The sequence below is a fragment of the Rhopalosiphum padi genome, chromosome 4 (genome assembly GCF_020882245.1).
Source record: "Rhopalosiphum padi isolate XX-2018 chromosome 4, ASM2088224v1, whole genome shotgun sequence".
NCBI classification, from domain to species: Eukaryota; Metazoa; Arthropoda; class Insecta; order Hemiptera; family Aphididae; genus Rhopalosiphum; species Rhopalosiphum padi.
This window is the reverse complement of record NC_083600.1, coordinates 29,902,176-29,921,882: the sequence shown is the minus strand read 5'-3', so window position 1 is coordinate 29,921,882 and position 19,707 is coordinate 29,902,176. Positions and strand designations below refer to the sequence as shown.

General features: G+C 32.7%; 1 protein-coding gene across 6 annotated transcripts in view; it reads right to left on the bottom strand.

Annotated features, from left to right (window-relative positions):
- The window catches only part of LOC132928536 (transcription factor AP-2-epsilon), a 168,253-nt gene that overhangs the window by 8,522 nt on the left and 140,024 nt on the right, over positions 1 to 19,707 (bottom strand). For all 6 annotated transcript variants that reach the window (XM_060993289.1, XM_060993292.1, XM_060993290.1 and 3 more), the window contains 4 exons: positions 18,461 to 18,634; positions 15,437 to 15,491; positions 12,448 to 12,607; positions 10,066 to 10,184 (listed from right to left, as the gene is read on the bottom strand). In XM_060993289.1, the coding sequence (XP_060849272.1) occupies positions 10,066 to 10,184; positions 12,448 to 12,607; positions 15,437 to 15,491; positions 18,461 to 18,634 (508 nt within the window). The remainder of the gene's footprint in view (positions 1 to 10,065; positions 10,185 to 12,447; positions 12,608 to 15,436; positions 15,492 to 18,460; positions 18,635 to 19,707) is intronic.

Genomic DNA, 19,707 nt, shown 5'->3' with positions numbered 1-19,707 from the left:
TGTCCGGTCACGATGACAAAACGTTAGCATTTCGCCGCCACCGTTTTTCGCGTATCTATCGCGGTTTTTACCCTATATATCTGATCGTGATGCAGTGTAGTGGTGTTGTTATAGGTCGGCATGTCTAACTGTCCACGTGCACTTATTATAGATATATATTATATTGTATTATTATGCGCCATCGTGTGTATAGTAATAAGAACCAATTAGTAGTCGACTCGACGGCGTCGCAGCGTATCGTCCGCTATTATAATACCGAATTCCGCGACGGAAACGACCGCGGGAACTATGTGACGGAAATCCGTGGTCGAATCATTTTTACACAGACAATCGTCGTGGTTTGCAGATAGAAAGAAAGAAATCCACACGTCTTTGCATTCCATAGGGTCGTGATAGTCTCAATAGCAAAAAGATGGTTGTGTGTTATAGCAATGGGAATAACTCTCACTACATGGGGCAGTGGTCCGGAATCTTTTCGTGTAAATGAGCCATTTTTTTTTTCAAATAATTACGAAACTATGATTTTTTAAAGAGTCACATTGGTTAAGATAAAACAGTATGCCACAGTACAAAAATGCACTGATATATTTCACTAAACAATTTCATCAAAAATTAAAAACATACTAATATGTCTTTAATTAAAAAAAACGTTATTTCATTATAATATAATTTAATTTTAATTTTAATTTATTGGTCTCGATATTGGTGCTTATTCTAAAGCGCCACAAATTACATGCTAAGGAGTCGCAGGTTCCTGATTCCTGTTATAGCTAGGTGCTGATTAGTGACATAGTTCAGTAATATAACAAAAATTTAAGTAAGAACGGTCAACGTTTTAATTTTTTATGTAATATTATGTAAAATATATTTGTCAATAAAAATATAGATGATTAATAGGAAGAGAAAACATTTTTTTGCGGATTATAAATTATAATATTGTATATACTACGAATACTTATAAGTTATAATATACTTCACATATATCTACTAATTCTACTATATACCTATTATGTAATATAACAATTATAACATTAGGGCAGGAAGTCCAAGGTGTTAAAATTAATAAAATATTATGCAAATATTTTTAAAAAATAACTGAAAATATGCATTAAAACCACTAAATATACATTTTTATCGATAAATTCATCACCAAAATATGCATAGAAATATTATATTTAAACTCGTGATATTGTGAAATTTGTATGTAAAACGTACAGGAAAAATGCAAATCTTATCACTTCTCGTTTATAATATATTATACCTTCTAACAAGATGTAGGTATAATATTTAGATGGTAATAATACGATATAACTATTTATGCACAGAGTACAAAATTCGTTTTTCTATTAAAATGAAACTATACATATAATATTATACATCCGACGGGCGGCGTAGTTTAAGGATCAATTTAAAATATAGAGATCTTAAAGAGGTATACTTCTAAACTGAATGGAAAAAAAATCGATTAACAAAATTGATATAACTACGAGCGTCGAGCGTTCGCGACACGTTTAAATGGCGTTGATCTGACGGTTCCGTTTTGGGTGCGGAGAAAATAAAAATATATGGGTCGTAACTCGTAACCTGTAATCGTGCCTGTACAATAATTTATGCACAAAACAAAAACACTGTTTATTTTGCATTCGTCCATACAAAATAACAGGCTTTATATTATAATATTATAATTATTATATAATATAAACGCATGATATATTCACCGTGAAAAATTGATATGATTGAGCTGATACACACGATATAGAAGCCATATCGTATAATTATAATTATACTTAAAATTCATACTGGCTTGAAAACTTGGTGATGACGATAAATTAAAAATTTTTTTTGTTTAAATTGACCATAAACATTAAACAAAATAGTCTATTCATCATTTACCACTGCGTCATTATTATACGAAAAACAAATACGAATTAGTTATATATGTAAAGTCAAACGTTGTTTACTTTTAATTGGTACCGTGTATTAGTGTATTATTATTTATTTGACAGGCCCAGAGAAAATACGAGTGATAACGGTTACCATTTTGGTTAGAGATTAAAAGCATTAAAATGAACGACCTCACCTGTAGCCGGAAGACGCACGTGGGCGAGAGATAGTGCACGTGTGTCGTGTGAGATAAGTCGTTCAATTATAACAGAAATCTAACGGTATATCGGCACACGTATACAAGCCAGAAACTTTACCAATGTGACGTTTGCAAAAATCCTCCAATCAAAACTGCAGACTGACGGTACACCGGCGGACACATATGATTGAGAACTGAGCAGTCACATTTGTGACAAGTGGTTTAGTACAAATGATGATTTGAAAAAGCTCTAGTGGATAAATACGGAGGAGAAACCATACTTATGCGACACTAACGAAAAATCGTTCAATAATATCAGAAATTTGACAGTGCATTGGCGAGCTCATACAGACCGGATATTAGACATATAAGGGTTTTATTCACATATTTTAAGTTGGGTAACTTATTAAGTTCACGTGTTTATTTTTTAATTAATCCTATCTCTATAATAAATTACGTTATGATATCCCGTCATTTTATTAAATTTTTCATTTAAATTATTTAATAGATACACTGTGTATTGTGATATTTAAAATATATACGAGTTGATAACGCATTGGAGTCCGTGACACCGACAGATGTATGATAAAATAAGATCCGATGTTTTTCGAAGTTGTTTCTAATACAAATCATTTGACGTGCGACATGAATGCAGTGTTATTTTGGATTTTTACATGGAAGATGGAAATTAATTTGAATCCTCCATTAAAATGAGAAGCTGGATAATAATATTAATAAAAAAAAAAAAAACCGAAAAAGCGGATCGAGTGAAATTCTACTAGCATATTTGGGACCCTCGAGGCGAAAGTTACACGAAGGAGACTTGCTGCTATATTATATTCTACTGTATATACATATATGTAGTTGGTATACTGCATCAGCAGTCGTCGACGGTCCTGCGGGAGGTCAAATTGTGGCAGGTGACCCTAAAAACCGGGCATCGAGCTCATAACATTATAATATGTTGTATGTGTATGTGTGTGTGTGTGTATAGTGGTCGTGGGCGTGTGTGCACGAACTCATTGATAACGCGTAGATATATTTATATTATATATAATATATATGCCCATTCAAGTCGCATGTGTGCGTGCGTAAATACGCATGTGTATGTGCGTTATACATACATATATATATATATATATATATATATATATATATATATTATATACATATATAAATAGGTATCCGCGCGTAAGCTTCGCGTATCCGTGTCCGGAAATTCCGGTTTTTAGCGTCGGCGACGCAACTTGTATATTATATTATTGTGCGTGTGTGTGTGAGCGGTACGTTTTCACACGCACGCGCGTCACCGGCATAAAAGGCGCGGCTTCCGCCGAAAAGAAACTGATGTCGAGAAACGAAAAATATTATATTAATATACGTGAGAAGGTATACGCATATTGCTATCAACGAATGAGCATTAATATTATAATGGATATAAGCAGGCTTAAAGTATAGCGATTTTTTCTTTAAGTGTCGATATCGATACTTTTAAGTATTTACAATTTGATAGTACTAACTAATTAGTATGTTCTTGAGGAAAATTATTCATTACTATATTATGATGTATGGTCGTATGGATGTAACTATTGTAACTATCAAATATTTAAATCATAAAGATCCGTATAACTAAATCAAAAGTTTTTTTATCGTCCGTTCGCCATATCTCACTAACCAAGCGATTCTTAAAACATTATATAGATCTATATTTCAATCCATTTGTATATGACGCCATTTCGTATTCTTTAAGTTCTAGATGATTAAATCATGCGTATATTATATCGATTATTATATTCCCTCGCTATACAAGTTACAAGTTAACTTTTATATAAGTGGATATTGACGTCCAACGTCGGATCCCTTCAGAATGGACTGTAACGAGTGCTATTGAGTCGTTATAAGCATAACAACATCCTTTCCCTGCCACCGAAAATGGTTCACTGAAAGTACGTTAAACGAGAGCACTCAAATGATGTTTGCGTGTTTGATTTAAATTGCTATATCAATACCTTCATGTCTATGGTATATTGGTATATACCTAACCCCTATGGGCATTTGCGAGTTTTAATAATAATATTTTATAGGAAGAGCCCATCCACATATTTTACACTCCGAACGGTTATTTTTCCCACCTTTAAAAAACAACTTATATACAATAAAATGTATCATATAATATAAACTTAAGCTAATAAAAACTGAGTGGACTAATTTTCGCTTCAAAATAATTATAATATAATTTTAAAATAATTTATTTTTATAAAAATATTATTTTTGAATGTACTATTTACTTAATATAAACGATTATTGATTGTAATACACGATACTACTGCTAATAAAATATAATATTATTCTCGTCTAATATTAAAAATAAGCAATATAATATTTTTTTTTATACATAAAAAAATTTGTTTACTATAATAAATAAAATAAATTATATAGGTAATACTGTAAACATATACGAACTTTTAAAAAACTTGCAACTTAGAGTCAGGTGCCCGCAATCTGCGGCCATTTTAATTCGGGCCGAGTCATTGCTATTATTATTATTATCATTTAGGCGACGGCGTTTTTCAATTATGTTTACGCGTCGATCACAATATACTCGTATCTATATTATATAATGCGCATATACGAGCTACTATAGCGCGTGCCCCTCTGTATATTCGATATACCATGTAAAATATCTACTCTCGATGACCAACCACGATGATGAAGATGATGATAATGATAATGATTATAATAATAATACTAAAATTTGTTATAGAAGCAGGAGGGCCACTGGGGGGCGTTCGGAAAGCGCGTTATCCGTGACGAATTTCCCGCCATTGGTCAAAACAATGGTAGTCAATTCTTGCGCAACGATCACTGCTGTGCCTACACTCACACGTGAGTATACTCATATATATTATACATATATATAAATATTATATACATATACACAAACGGATTATCAGCTGTGATAATATTAAATAATGTGCACAAGAGCCCAAGGTGTACACGCGTAAAAATATATCGAACTTGTGTGTGTGTGTGTTTGTGTGAATAATAATAATAATAATAAAAGATACATATAATATTCTTGCAGCTTTCTATTCAGCTGTGTGCGGTTTCCTATTGTTCTAAAATATAATAATAAGCAGTCAGGCAGCCTCTAACCCAATTGATAACGAACCAAAAATAATGTATTCTAATTTCGATGCCTCTCGCGAACGGTGGTGGCCTTTACTCCCACCTAGTCTTAAGAAGACATATATAATGGTATTTTTATATTATCTGCAGCAGCTATAATATATAATAATATAATATACGTCTAATACAACAACAACAACAATAATAATAATAATGATATGTACGCGAGGCGATTACGTATAATATATTATAACGAAATAATATAATAACAGCCGCTGCGAGGTCGGGACGGTGGCGACAAAAAGTAGGTTAATAATTCTCGGAGACTATATGCTGCCTAGTGTTCAGACGACGATTGTCGTAACGGGAAATCCGATCGACGACTGCGGCCATCGATCATCATCATATATACTATATAGTATATATACGATTAAATATGATGTTATCCATCGTTGTTTGGTTTATTATATATGTTTAGGTGTATGACTGTATGAGTAATAATCAACGCTTAATGTGCGCGAACATATATATTTAAAATACCGCGAATCAATACGTCGTAATATTTTCGTACTCCACGAAAATAACGATATAAATGATATAATATATATGTGCACGGAATAAATTCAGTTCAAGTCTTAGGTAAATAAATATTTTTTCTTTAAGAGATATTTATAAACTGTGCATATTATGACAACTCTAATGCGTAGATACTATATTTTTCCAAAAATATTGATATATTTGTTGTTAAATTTCTATCTCTCTCTCGCCATTAATGAGTATACTCGCGCGTACATGGACTAAGTTATATGCTATTTTTTTTTAATGATGCGTTGTCTTCGCACCTTCCTCCTTCTCTATATCACTCACTACGCATATTTTTGTATGATCGTTCATACACGGCACGAGAGCGCCACGGCGGCGATGTGCGATTTATTGCACAGCTGCAGCATAATTAATATAATATTCTGAACGCGCGTCCGTGACAAAACGTCCACTTCCGAATGTTTATCAAAACTCATTAACTACTACTGTCTGTTGCTACTATTTAGACATTTAGTATATTATTATAATTTTTGTATACGTTCCAGAATAACACAATGTGTACGCTAGGCGTGTCGTCGGTTATATGTGTGTGCATACATAAATATCTATATTATTATTTATTTATGTTTATAAATACACTCGAAATGCGTCTATATAATGGCATGAACCATAATTATAGTAATTATTATACTGGCGCGATCTTATGTTTTGACCGATTAGAATTTCACGCTTAATTGATCGGAGAACCGTCTAAACATTATATTATTATTCCGTTCCCGTAGAAGTAAACAATCCGCGAATGATTCTCAATCCACGCACGAATGTTAGACCACATCGTCGGTGATCTGTATGATCAGAGAATCATTTAATATCATGTCGTTTTTATATCGAAAATGCTATTTTTACATAATATGCTTATTCTGGTAGTAGAATAAACGAAGTATATTAATTCATGACATACTCGATATTATTATTTATCTTAATTTATTATATTAAGGATATTATATTATTGAATAACAAAAAGCAATGAAAAAAAAATCAAATTTTGGAAACAATCGTGAATCATATAGCTATTATATATACGCAGCATAATATAGCGTGTCAATTAATGTTTTTTAAGCGAACGCCAACTTATCGTTATTATCGTATCATTCGTATCGTATCTTGGTTTTAATAATTATTTTTAAAGTTAAAATTATTGTGAGATAATTCAACCTCTGGAAATGTTGGACAGAATAATATATATGTTTAACTGTTTAAGCGATTTACGAATACAATACGCAGCAATCGTATATACCGCAAGAGAACTTCCTTTTCTTTTGAACTATTTTTTTTTTTTTGATCGGTCGTGAATACTATATATATAATATTATTATACATGTATATTACTTGGCGGTGATTGCGATCGGTTGAATCTATTTCATCTACCGCCAAGTCTCTATCGCTCTCTCTGTACACGCTATATACATACCAGTGCTGCCTTTTTTCTATTTTATTATTATTATTTTTATTCTTCTATTCGCGCGCTCGCGCTCGCGCGTATAATATAATATATTTTATCCTTTTACACCTCGACCGTTGCGCCGAGCTGAGAAGAGACCATTGTTGCCGACCGTTCGGGCCATAAATCAACCGCCGCAAAACCGTTTCTTATTCGCCGACGCCGACTGGGGCACCTGTTGTCGTCGTCGTCGGGCCGCGTTGAATATGCTTACACATACACACACACTCATACAAGTATATACATATGCTACGAGATGCAAAACCGCGTTATAATAATATCTCGCGACTGGCCGCCGCTGCCAGGTAACACCTCTGTGGACAGTGCGTGTCCGATAGTTGCAAATAGTATCCAATTGTCCGAACAGAGCTATGCGTTAGGGGCAGCCGCGGTGGTTTTGTACGTATTTGCAAAGTATGATAATAATATAACGTGGTATATATAAAGCACGACATATTATAAATTATAATATATATATATTAAATACACACACACACACACACACACACACACTACCGCTCTGAAGAATGCGTCGACGGCAACAAGTCAATCGGCGACGCGATGTTGCACGTGATAACAGGCCGCGGTCTGTCATCCCGTGACTGTTCGGCGTGCGCACGCGATTGTTTCGATAAAAATCGAAGTTGTCTCGTAAGTCTAGCAGATGACAGTTGCTGAGTTGTACTTTGATTGCTTTCGTCGTCAGTAAAAAAATTCTTAGTTTTGGAGGCTGTATTACCTTTTGATTTGAAAACGTCGAGAATAAAAGATTAAAAGGGATAACAAATGATACAAAATGTTATTAATTATATAATGGCTAAAAACTTTCAGGACAACTTTAACGTTTCCAAAAACTTATATTATTTTATAGATCTATAACTAAACGTATATATATGTTTAATGTGTGTGTGTGTTTAAAAACTGAGAGAATTTCGGCCACCCTGCAGCAGCGGCACGTAATTATATTATAATAATACGTATATAGGTTTGTCTGTATAATAGTAATACATATTATAGGTATTTACGTAAATTATACGCGCGGTGGTCGGGCGAAATATTTTACATCGTGTTCCAACCAGGATTAAGTATTATAGTATAATATTAAAGTTTTTCACTAGGTAGTGGATTTTTCTTTTTGATTATTTGGCGCGCGTGGTCATATAATACACTGCAGTACATAATATTGTAACTGTGTTTCCGGACTGCGAAATTCCGGATGCGGGAAAAATTCAGGCTATGGGCGTGACACTTGATTGAAATGAACAACTACGTTGTCCGCGTCTGGGCTTCACAACACATATATTTTTATAATATATGGCTATAATATTATTGTGCATAGCTCGACGCCGACGACCGCAAACATTAATTTCGCGAACATAAATGAAGCACGTTTTTGGCCCGTTTCTTCGTTTTGCGCACACGTTTTGCGGTCGGTATATTCCCGTTTAATATTTTAGGTAAGTATAGGTACACGCCGATGAATGAAATACTTGCAGGATAGTCGGAAATTGGTGCATACAGGGTGTTAAATTACGGCGTTTGTCCCTATTATTAAAATATTATATTAATTTAATTATTATTCTATAATTAATATTTTAGTAATATGATGATTATTTTGTATGGTCATAAAAATATATAAATTAGAGTGCTTTCGGTAAAATATAGTCCCGAGTTCGTACACTAATAAACATTTATTTTCGTGTTTTTTTTTTAAATCTCAGATGGCTTAATATTCCCCGTAGATAGTTAAAAAATGTATAAAGTTATTTTTATTAAAAACATTAAAATAGTACCTTATATAATTTAAAATTTTTAAAGTTAAGGTACCTATGAGTATACTGAAATATATCGGAACAATTACTATTTACTATACAACATTCGTCTGTGTATTATTTCGAATTATTTTGGATTTTTACATATTTTAAAATTGGGTGAAAATTTCACTGCTGTGATAGTTACTTTAAATATTGTGTTCACGTAACTTCCTTTCGAACTGAATAAAATGTAATATGAAAACTAATGCCTATATCATATTATAATTTTTGTAACGAATTTCTCTAAGTGGCTATACTTTTTTTTTCATCGATTTATAAATACGAAACGGAAATAAAATTATCCAATAATACCTACGTCAGGATCGATACGACCGATATATAACACACACATTTGATGAAAGTTGAAAAATGTCGGAATTCTTCCTTACATCAACGGACACTTTGCAGCATATACCTGTCCTGTATAGTATAACCTATACCAACACGTAATTATATATGCATTTCCATCCTAACCCTAGGCCGACATTTCAGTTTGACAGTGGACCGCATGACGTCACACACAATATACGGTACCATGAGATTTATCGCACGCGGGAAGACGTCTTTAACACGACAAACGCATATTATATGAAGTCGTCGCCGCCGCAATCCTTCGAAGGTTCGCGTGACGGTTATATCGATGTGGGTCATCGGACGTCGACGACGACAAAATATATAAGTTTTCGAAACATTTAAAAATAATATAATATTTATATAATATGGACGTTTCTGAAACGTTCCATTTCGTCGATTGACGGCCGTTTTTCCGTCACCATTTTGCATTTAACCAAAGCTTATACCTATATATCTATTAAATGTATAGATGAGATAAGATTACGCACATTTAGCATGCATAAATCGTTTACGCACGGACACGGCTGGAAAATATTAGTCTTGTTCGGCAGATCGAGCTCGTGTATTGCATGAAGTGTTAATCGTGTAATATAAGAAAATAATGTTTAATGTAATAATATATAAATCGGGTTACTACATACCTTCGACAAGCGACGTGAGCAGCGTTACGTTTGCGGCCTTTCTTCGACCGGCCGGCAGGTTTAGACCAATTTTTTCGAGTTTTTCGCGTAATAGCCGTCCACCGTTTTTGGATTTTGCTCTAAAAAAAGTCCAAAACAAATGTATTGTTTTAATGTTATAATCGTGTTTATAATAATTATTTTAATTATTATAAACAAATCATGAAATTTGTGTATTGACCTGCAAACATCACTAACCGTGGTTCTTATATTGTACCACGAATTATTATTTGGTATGACCACAATACTATTGTGATCAATTGATTTTGGCAAAATGATATATCCACATACATGAGTGACTATAGCTTAATACTGGGAGAATGAGTGTTACAGTATAGTGTTGTAAGTTGTTGTAACTATATAATTTACAATAATTATTCAACTTCATCTCGGAAAATAGTGTAGTAATTTTTATTGAGACCGGCATAATTTATTCGAAACGATACATGTAATAATGAACGAAATCAGTCAAAACATAATTATTTCGCAAATTTCATTAATTTATATAAATAGCTGAATATTTATGACTGGGAAAGGTGGCGGCGCCGTTAGGTAAACAAAAATAAAGACTTTTTATATAATTTATACCTACTCTGCTTGTACTGCAAATATTATGTTATACGATACACCAAAACATATGTATTCGTTGTTCACTGTTAAGACAAATCACATTTTTTTATACAGACTATACGTCTACACGTATGTATAATGGCATAAACCATAAATAGCGTTTCCAACGACATCGTCGTCGTTATTGACAAAATTGTAGGTATCTATATTCCGGATACACTTCCGAATTTTGAGAATATAACAACGTCATTAAACACCACACTTTAGATATGAATTTCCTTGTATTCGAAGTAAAAGCGATTGTCGTATCGCGAGTTTATCTTACTACCTTAGAATTGGACAACAAGAACATTTGTCTTCCTCAAACACGTGAAATAGTGCTCTCAATCTGTAGATTTTGAACTAAAAATTTAGTTATGTAACAGCTTTGGATGTTGCCTAACATAAATAATGAGAATGTACGCTACTCATCCTCGCTACTGATGCTTCTAATTTTAGTACAAATTATTATTATTATCGTTTTTATTACAAGTCGTCAAGCATCGTGGCAACGATAGCAAGTATTTTATACATGCAAAGACTACAACATTATTGTATTTATATATAATATATAATAGTATTATTATTATGTTATATGTGTTATTATAATATATAATATAATAAGTGTCATGTCGCGTACCTATATATAGGCGTAAAATGATTAAAACCCTCGACGACGACAAGCGTCGTAAAAACGCTGAAACTTTACGATTGACGAAACGCATATATATTTTACTAGACATAAAAATGCGTTAAGTGACTTTTTTAGGGTGTACCCGATCGTGCATGTTTTTAAGTGCTTATAACTATATGTTATTCAGGTATACACAACAGGTGTTCACTGACCGTCGCGCGATGCGCTGCAGCTCACGCCCTCGTAGATATACGGTGTTTACCTATATAGGTAATATTATTACGTATATAGAAAGCTCCTCATTTCCTACATCACTGGCTGATCGTTCGGAATATTTTCTTTTTTAAAGCCGACAGTAAATTAAACGATGATCTTAAAGAATTTATTGCGTTTAATAATAATAATAAAACTAAAGAAAAATAGGTAGGTATACATATACACTATAATACCTTGTTTATATTATATTAATATAATAATAAAAATAAAACAGACATTAAGTATGAGACAAACAACCTACTCGCAGCTGATTCGAGTATTACCGATTTGCACTTGTTAAATGTCCTACACGCAGTATAATATACACACAAACACTGCGTAATAATATATTATAATATATATAGATACTTGTACCCATGACAAATAATATCCCTTCATCCGACTAGGGGTCACTGCGCTCGTAAAGTTTAATACAATTAAATTTTTAGCGTATTTATTTTTTATTTATCACCACATTTATTATAGTATTTGATTATCTCTCACGGTCGTTTTTAACGGTTAAATAAAATTAGTTGTTCGACATCACTGTGGATATGGTCGCAATATTTTTCTGCAAAACTGCAGAAGTAACTTTTGTCACGGCAATCTTCCGTGTTTTGGTTATATCCAATAGGTGTATCCAATTTTTAAGACAATTTGTAATCGTTTTCACTTTTTTTAAAACTCACACACGATCAGACACACACACAGTAGTTAGCTTAAATTGTTCAGTCACGTTTTATTCAAGACCACATCATGTACACAGGAATTATTAAAATAATAATACGATGAAAAAGCTACATCGTAGAGATTTTTTTTTAGGTAGAAAATAATATAATATTTACCTTCTTAGCACACCGCCCAATAAAGATGCGTTCAGACATTCTGGAGGTGACAATCTGCGTTGAACTTCGCCGACGGTTACTTTGTACTTTGACGTAGAGCTGAGCAACGACAGACGTCCGGGTACGCTGCAAAACACGTCCGATGGGGTAGTAGACATACCTAGAAAAAAAAATGACAATAATTACTTATAAAATATCATGACTTGAATACAATATAATTTAATACATCCATAAATGTAACTAAACAAAATTAGTATTTAAATATTTTTTTTCAGAATTTTGAAGTAAAAATGATGTTACTTTATAATATATATAAGTAAATGTAAATTGTCTAAAGCACTGGCTATTAAACATATCGGATATTTTATTTTACTTTAATTTATTAAATCATCATTATACTTAATTTAATAAAATTTAAATAATTTTGAAGTACATATCGTTCTATTATAAACATATATTACATTATATTTTTCATTTCATTTAGTTTTTATATTTACATAATAATTTATTGAAGCCTATATTTTATCAGTCCCTTGAATATCGTTATATTCAATAGTTTCAACAACATAATATTACAATATGTTATTGGCTCAAAAAATGTATATGTAGGAGGTGATTGTGAATGAGTGCGCAAAAATGTTCAGACTATTGTCGAAAAATTTCCAAATTATAGGTGAGTATATAGTCATAATTTAATATAGACATTATAGTGTTAGACGAACATTTGGTCAACATTTTTAGCCGGAGGTAACTGTAATACACTGTAAGTTTATCGAACACACGCGATAAATATATATATACAACACAATATAATATGGGTATACGTCCACTCGAATGAAAATCCGCCTTCGGATACAATAATAATATTATAACGTCTCAGGTTCTGGCGGGAGGGTGCGAAATGATTGTGTGCAGCGTGTGTGTGCTTTTACACAAAGTATCGACAATGGGACTTAAAATAAAAAAAAAATTCGCTAACACGAACACAACAGATGTCCACGCACGCCCCCCGTCAAGTCATACGTGGCACACCCCAAATTAGCCGTGTATACGCGCTGCTCGTCGAGGGGGTGCTGTGTTTTTCTGGGCCGTTCCCGGTGAACGCCCCCAGAAAACGTAAAAAAACACAAAAAAATAACACTACGAAACCGTGTGCGCATATGAGCTGTATATTATTATATAATATGAGCTCCGAACGCACTTACTACTTTGTCAAATGTCCCATAATATAGGTGTTCTCTTATAGCTAAACTGTACAATAGAGGTGTGAAACGCACGGTGGGAAGCGGAAATCGAAAGAAAAAATATAATATTATATACTAACTGAACACTGTTTTCATTATTTACAATATTATTCATATACGAAAATTACACGTACATGTAAATACTATATATGCTGTATTATATGCATATTATACTCGTATAGTGTCGCCCGATTGTTATATTATATTAATAATAATAATTATTATTAAATATCGCACGGTGGCATATGAAATAATCATATAGAAGTATATTATACATAATCACTATGTGCATATATACCTATACACACGATATTGAGTACAACTCGTAAACGTATAATAATAATAATATAATGACGAACGTCTCCAAAATCTGTTTTGTATATTATATTTCCCATCGCGTCATTACTGTTGCGGCAGTTTATACCGTATTAAATAATATTTCATAATATTTCGAATTTTCGGCAAACGTGATTATTCTGAATTTTGTGGCCTTGGTGCGTTGAAAAGTATACATATATTATGTGTGTGTGTGAGTAGATACGAGAGAGATGTTCGCCCTTACCCCCGCAAAGTCATCGCCCAGGAATCCAGACGGCGACGGTCTCTTCTCATTAGAGGGGTGAAAAAATCGACTCATAAACGTAATAACGAGCACGAAATCACGTTCGACGTGCAACCCCTTTTCCATTTGCAAGCGAATAAATTTTCATCGTATTATTTTTTATTTTACAGAAATTATTATTATTTTTTTAACCGACATTCATATATGACGCCGTACCGGTGCATTGAATTATGCACACATATTATATAAAAATAGAACGTGCAGTGTTGAGGGTGAGCTATAAAATTCATGCCGTTATAGATCGGACGAGGTCTGTGCGCTTGAAGATCGTCGCGGGACTCGCTGCGTAAAATAAATATAAAAGTACCTAACCGTCCAACTGGAACAAGAAAATCACGCGTAATAAAATTAAATAAATAAGTATATATATATATATATATATATATATATATATATTATAAAAATATGATTACATGCGGAACACACACTGGTGCTTAATGAAATAATTATTCGAATGGGTTTATTAGGCTTGAAAATCGGGAAGTGGGTGACGACTGCTTGTCGGAATAAAGCACCTGGGAACGAACCCGAGCCCGGGGGGCAAAAGGACCCTCGACATTTCATCGTCAGCGGGACGTCGAACTTTTCGTTTTATTGGCCCCGTTAGTCGGCCAATCAGCGAGACTCGTCACGGCCGTCATCGGTACCTAAATATATAGGGGACGACGAATTTCCATGAAAACGTCAAACTATTGCAGCATACCGTGTACAGAAGCGGGTGCACGTTGCAAGTAATTTGCGTTCCGGTAAAGAAATTAATTATTACGTTTGCGATTTACACGACCACGATAAATAATTTAAATGGAAAATATAATTAAATCTCATAAAGAAAATACGGGAACTCGGTCCGAGAGGACCGTAGTCGGGCCCCTACACATAACTGTTCGGAGTGTTGGACACACGCGTGTCAAACTGGTAACCGGTATAAGGCCAATTATTTGCGCGTGTGCCGTTCGAATATAATATATGTATTATCTGAGTATTTAGTAATATCTCGACGTCGAGCGTTTATACTATATATTATACCACAATATACAATTAATTATTTTTTTCCTAGCACACACATATAACTTATATAAATAATGTATTATATTAGGCATATTAAATGTACGAAAGTACTTACGTTTTAGTAGTGGCAAATCGTTCATAAACGAACTACTGTCGTCCACATTGTGCTCCTGTCGGGAGAAAAAAATAAATAATCAGTCGTAATATAATATAAGTATAATATAATTACACGATTACGTGTATATATCAAGTATAGGTACCCATATTACGCGTACCTGCAATATCGTGATATTGTGGAGAACGGGCTACTGCTTGATTGCGGTCGTATATAAAATAATAATAATAATAATATTATTATTATTATTATAACGACGATCGCACTGGTATTATTATTATTAAAAAAGGCGCACGCAGGAGATTATATTATTACGATTATTACTCTTATACGTCGTTGTCATGATAATAATATTATCGTGTATACGAGTATATAATATAACGTAAAGAATCGTCTTAGTATCAGAACGAGTATATATAGTAGTAACGTGGCAGTGCGCGTATACATTTAATGTAATATTTTTATTACATGATGTAAGTATAATATTATTATATTTTCGATAATAATAATTACTATTAACTACGACGGAAGATAAATCGAATGCGAAAGGCCACTTAAAAAACAAAAACGCGCGTTTCGGATTTATTATATTTTATCATGTATACGCGCGCAAACGATATATACATAATAATATATTACCTATTTTTTTTAAATATTATTTCGGGGACGTAACGAGTTATGGGCGCACCCGATTAAAAAAAAATTAAAACGCGGCCGTATCTCGGGAGCCGTAGTCTGCCGACACACGCCGCGTCACACACACACAGACTCATATGGGTTGGTGTATAATATAACATTATACGCTACCACTACACTTGTCATGTCTACCATACAACATATCATAATATATATTATATTCCGTATGTGCTCAAGAATATATATATAAATATATAATATACATGGGGCAATTGGGCAGTATATATTAAAATAATGTACTTATAACGGCGGTGGTTCTCCTGCAGGAGGAGTGTCTGGATCGGTAAAACCTATCAGAAAGTATACATAGAGGTACCTGTGTATACATATAGCTATGGCCGGCCTATGTGCCAATAATAATAATTGATATCATATACATGTTCATTTAAATTTCGAAGAGAGCTACAACGACAGCCGTAGTTACTACTACTTTTCTACTTGTGATTGGATGACGATGGTGGTATTAATTATTAATATTGACTGTAAATATTATAGGTATATTGTTTAAGTACTATTCGTAATAATTACCTATAGTATTCTCGTGTATATAATGAGTGTTGAATGGCCCTTAATATCTTAGATTTAAAAATTAAAACGAAATATAGATACCTGACTATTTTAATACTTATCAGACTTATATATTATATAATGATTATAATTTGTCTTTTAAAATGTTATTATACATAAACGCGTAAAACATTGGAGCCATCTCAAATTTTCAATAATCACGAAACCGAAAGTTAACACTGACTATTATAAAATCAGTATAAAATATTTTAATAAATATCTGAAATTGGATTTAATAAAGTATATTAATTAGATAAAACGTTATTTCTTGGACAAATTAATTAATAAGTGGTTCAAACCTATTCGACGGAATAACTAAGTAAGATAAATTTAGCTACTATCTATGCCATGTTCCAGAATCAAATAAAATGTATATAGGTATATTTCGGCGTTATAACTTGTGTAATGCACAATCTACTGCAGCGGCAATATCATTTGCTATAAAAATTCCTGCTCGCGCGGTACTGCTGCAATGATCGTCGGCGGTACTTTTTGTTTGTGTAATTAAAAATCTTCGGATCATCGTCGGATCAATGCGCGTGTTTCGAATAATATATCATCAATCATTTGCTGGGTACGGTATCGTCTATTACATATGGTACATACGTTATAGGATATTATTATATAAGTAATAATTCGAAAAATTTGACTAGGTATGGTATATATATTCGAATTGTACACTCAACGTATTATTAGTCTCGTTAACTCAGAGATGAAATTGTGATAAATAGTTAAGTCAAAGTATCTATATAATATCTAGGAACCTACATCAGTGTGATAGGAATATATATTTAAAAAACAATGACAGTGGACATGATGATTGTAAAACTGTCACATGCAGCTGCTAGTCTAATACAACAAACTACATTTTAAGTGTTTGCTACAATCTATAGTATTTGATCTGCGGAATGTTAACTGATGACACAATTATATATAAATATAAATATATAAAATTGTAATAACTTCAAGAATTATGAAAATTACGAATTCCAAAGAAAAACTTAAAATATTATTACCTCGAACTAAGCAATGTCATCATTAATCATTATACTACTAGGAAAATATCTGTCAAAGAATACTTCTTTTTTTGAAGTAGTAGACAAATTAAAATATTTAAAAAAATAAACAGATAAAACGTCAAATGTTTTATTACATATTTTTAGCTTAATTTATATATATATATACGTATTTAATAAAAAATTCAAAAAAATTTCATTATTATTTAATTTTGGTTAGTGATTTTTTATCCACATCTTCGAGTTACTGAGACTTGGCTGTAATATATTGTGTGTACGAGGTATATGGGCAAGCGTAGTTATTACAGCTCACGTATAAATACGCGCGTTGTATACTCTCAATATATAACATAGCTATTATTATTTTTTTTTTTTAGTTATTATATAAAGGCGAGGTCGTAAGCATCGCGACTAACTGAAATTTCTTATACGATTCGCATAATACCAAAAACAGCGAGCAGAATATTTTCACCCTCTGCCGCGTGACTTACCAGTTATAATGTATTATATTATACTTATTAAAAGCAACCGGTAATCAGCTAACGACAACCGGTTCAACCCTCTCCCGGACGATATAAGGCGTGTCTTCGGACACCCGCGGCGAAGCGCTGCTACAGCCCTCGTTTGTAATATCAAAATAATATACTGCAGGTACGCTTTATATTATAATTATGGTGGTACCAATATGGTGGTGATAAATCACGATAAAAAATAATAATCAATCGATAGGAAATCGATGGCTCACCTGAGCTTCTTCCACCACGCTGGACAGGGCGTTGTGTAGGACCAGCGAGTCTTCCAGGCCTGGGTGTGATTGAACGAGCACGTCGCCACGGCCTCGAACTCCACCGACGCCAGAACCATACTCGCCTCCCCGGGAACGACCGCTCTCATACGGAAAAGACGGGTGCATGTTGCCCTATGGAATAATAACAATAATCACGTTATTATATTATTATATATACCTAATATTAATACATTTTAATATATTATTCAAACATCTTTATATCAAATGATATGTCTATTATACCTAACCATAAAGTGTTGGGTAAAAAATTTTGATTTTCTTGAGTATGAGATACTAATAATTTATTGTATTGTACATAATACATATACACTAGATATATGTATATTGTATATATATATTATATATATATATATATGATAGTAAAAAATATAACTTTAGTATTTGATATCTTAAAAAAAAAGTTGTTTACATATATTAACTTGCAATACCCAAAAGAAATTGAATATTATTATATGAAAATAGTAAATACATTATATTATTTAATGTGATAAATTAAAAATTGTATATTCAAAAATCTACAGACGATTTATTTGAACCAGAAATATTTGGGATGTCGAATAATTCCCAATACTATTAGTTTACTAACACTTATTTCCGCTACTCATATTGAAAAGAAAAAAGAATTTCAGTATTTATATCATCGTAGACGTCGCTATCATATGACGGGGGTGGTGTGTGTGGTCACATAATTGTCGTCGTCAGTCTATATGACTAGCGTGAACAATGTATTGAAATATGCGTATATTATGACGTACAAATTACTGCCCGATACACTCAATCGCATACTATCGACCACGATGCATGCGAGTTTCTAAACAGTTATTTTCAATCTAGACGAGTGTTTATTACATTTCGCGCGGCTGCATCCGTTATTATGTCACTTTACGAGTTCGTGAGAGTAAAACACGATGACAGTGGCATTCGAATACAATATTTATCAACGTGAACCAAACGGTTTATTATCGTTCAATAAAACGTATAATAATAATAATAATAATTATTATATTATTATTAAAATCAAACAGCAAATATCGTACCGCAAATGCGAGATTTTCTCTTTTATAGTATATCATAATATTATACTGTCGTTTACGTCACATACTGCTTAGATACGCACGTATAACATATATAGAAGCGGCAGTATGATATCGAACGACGAGAAAAACAAAATAATAATTATAATT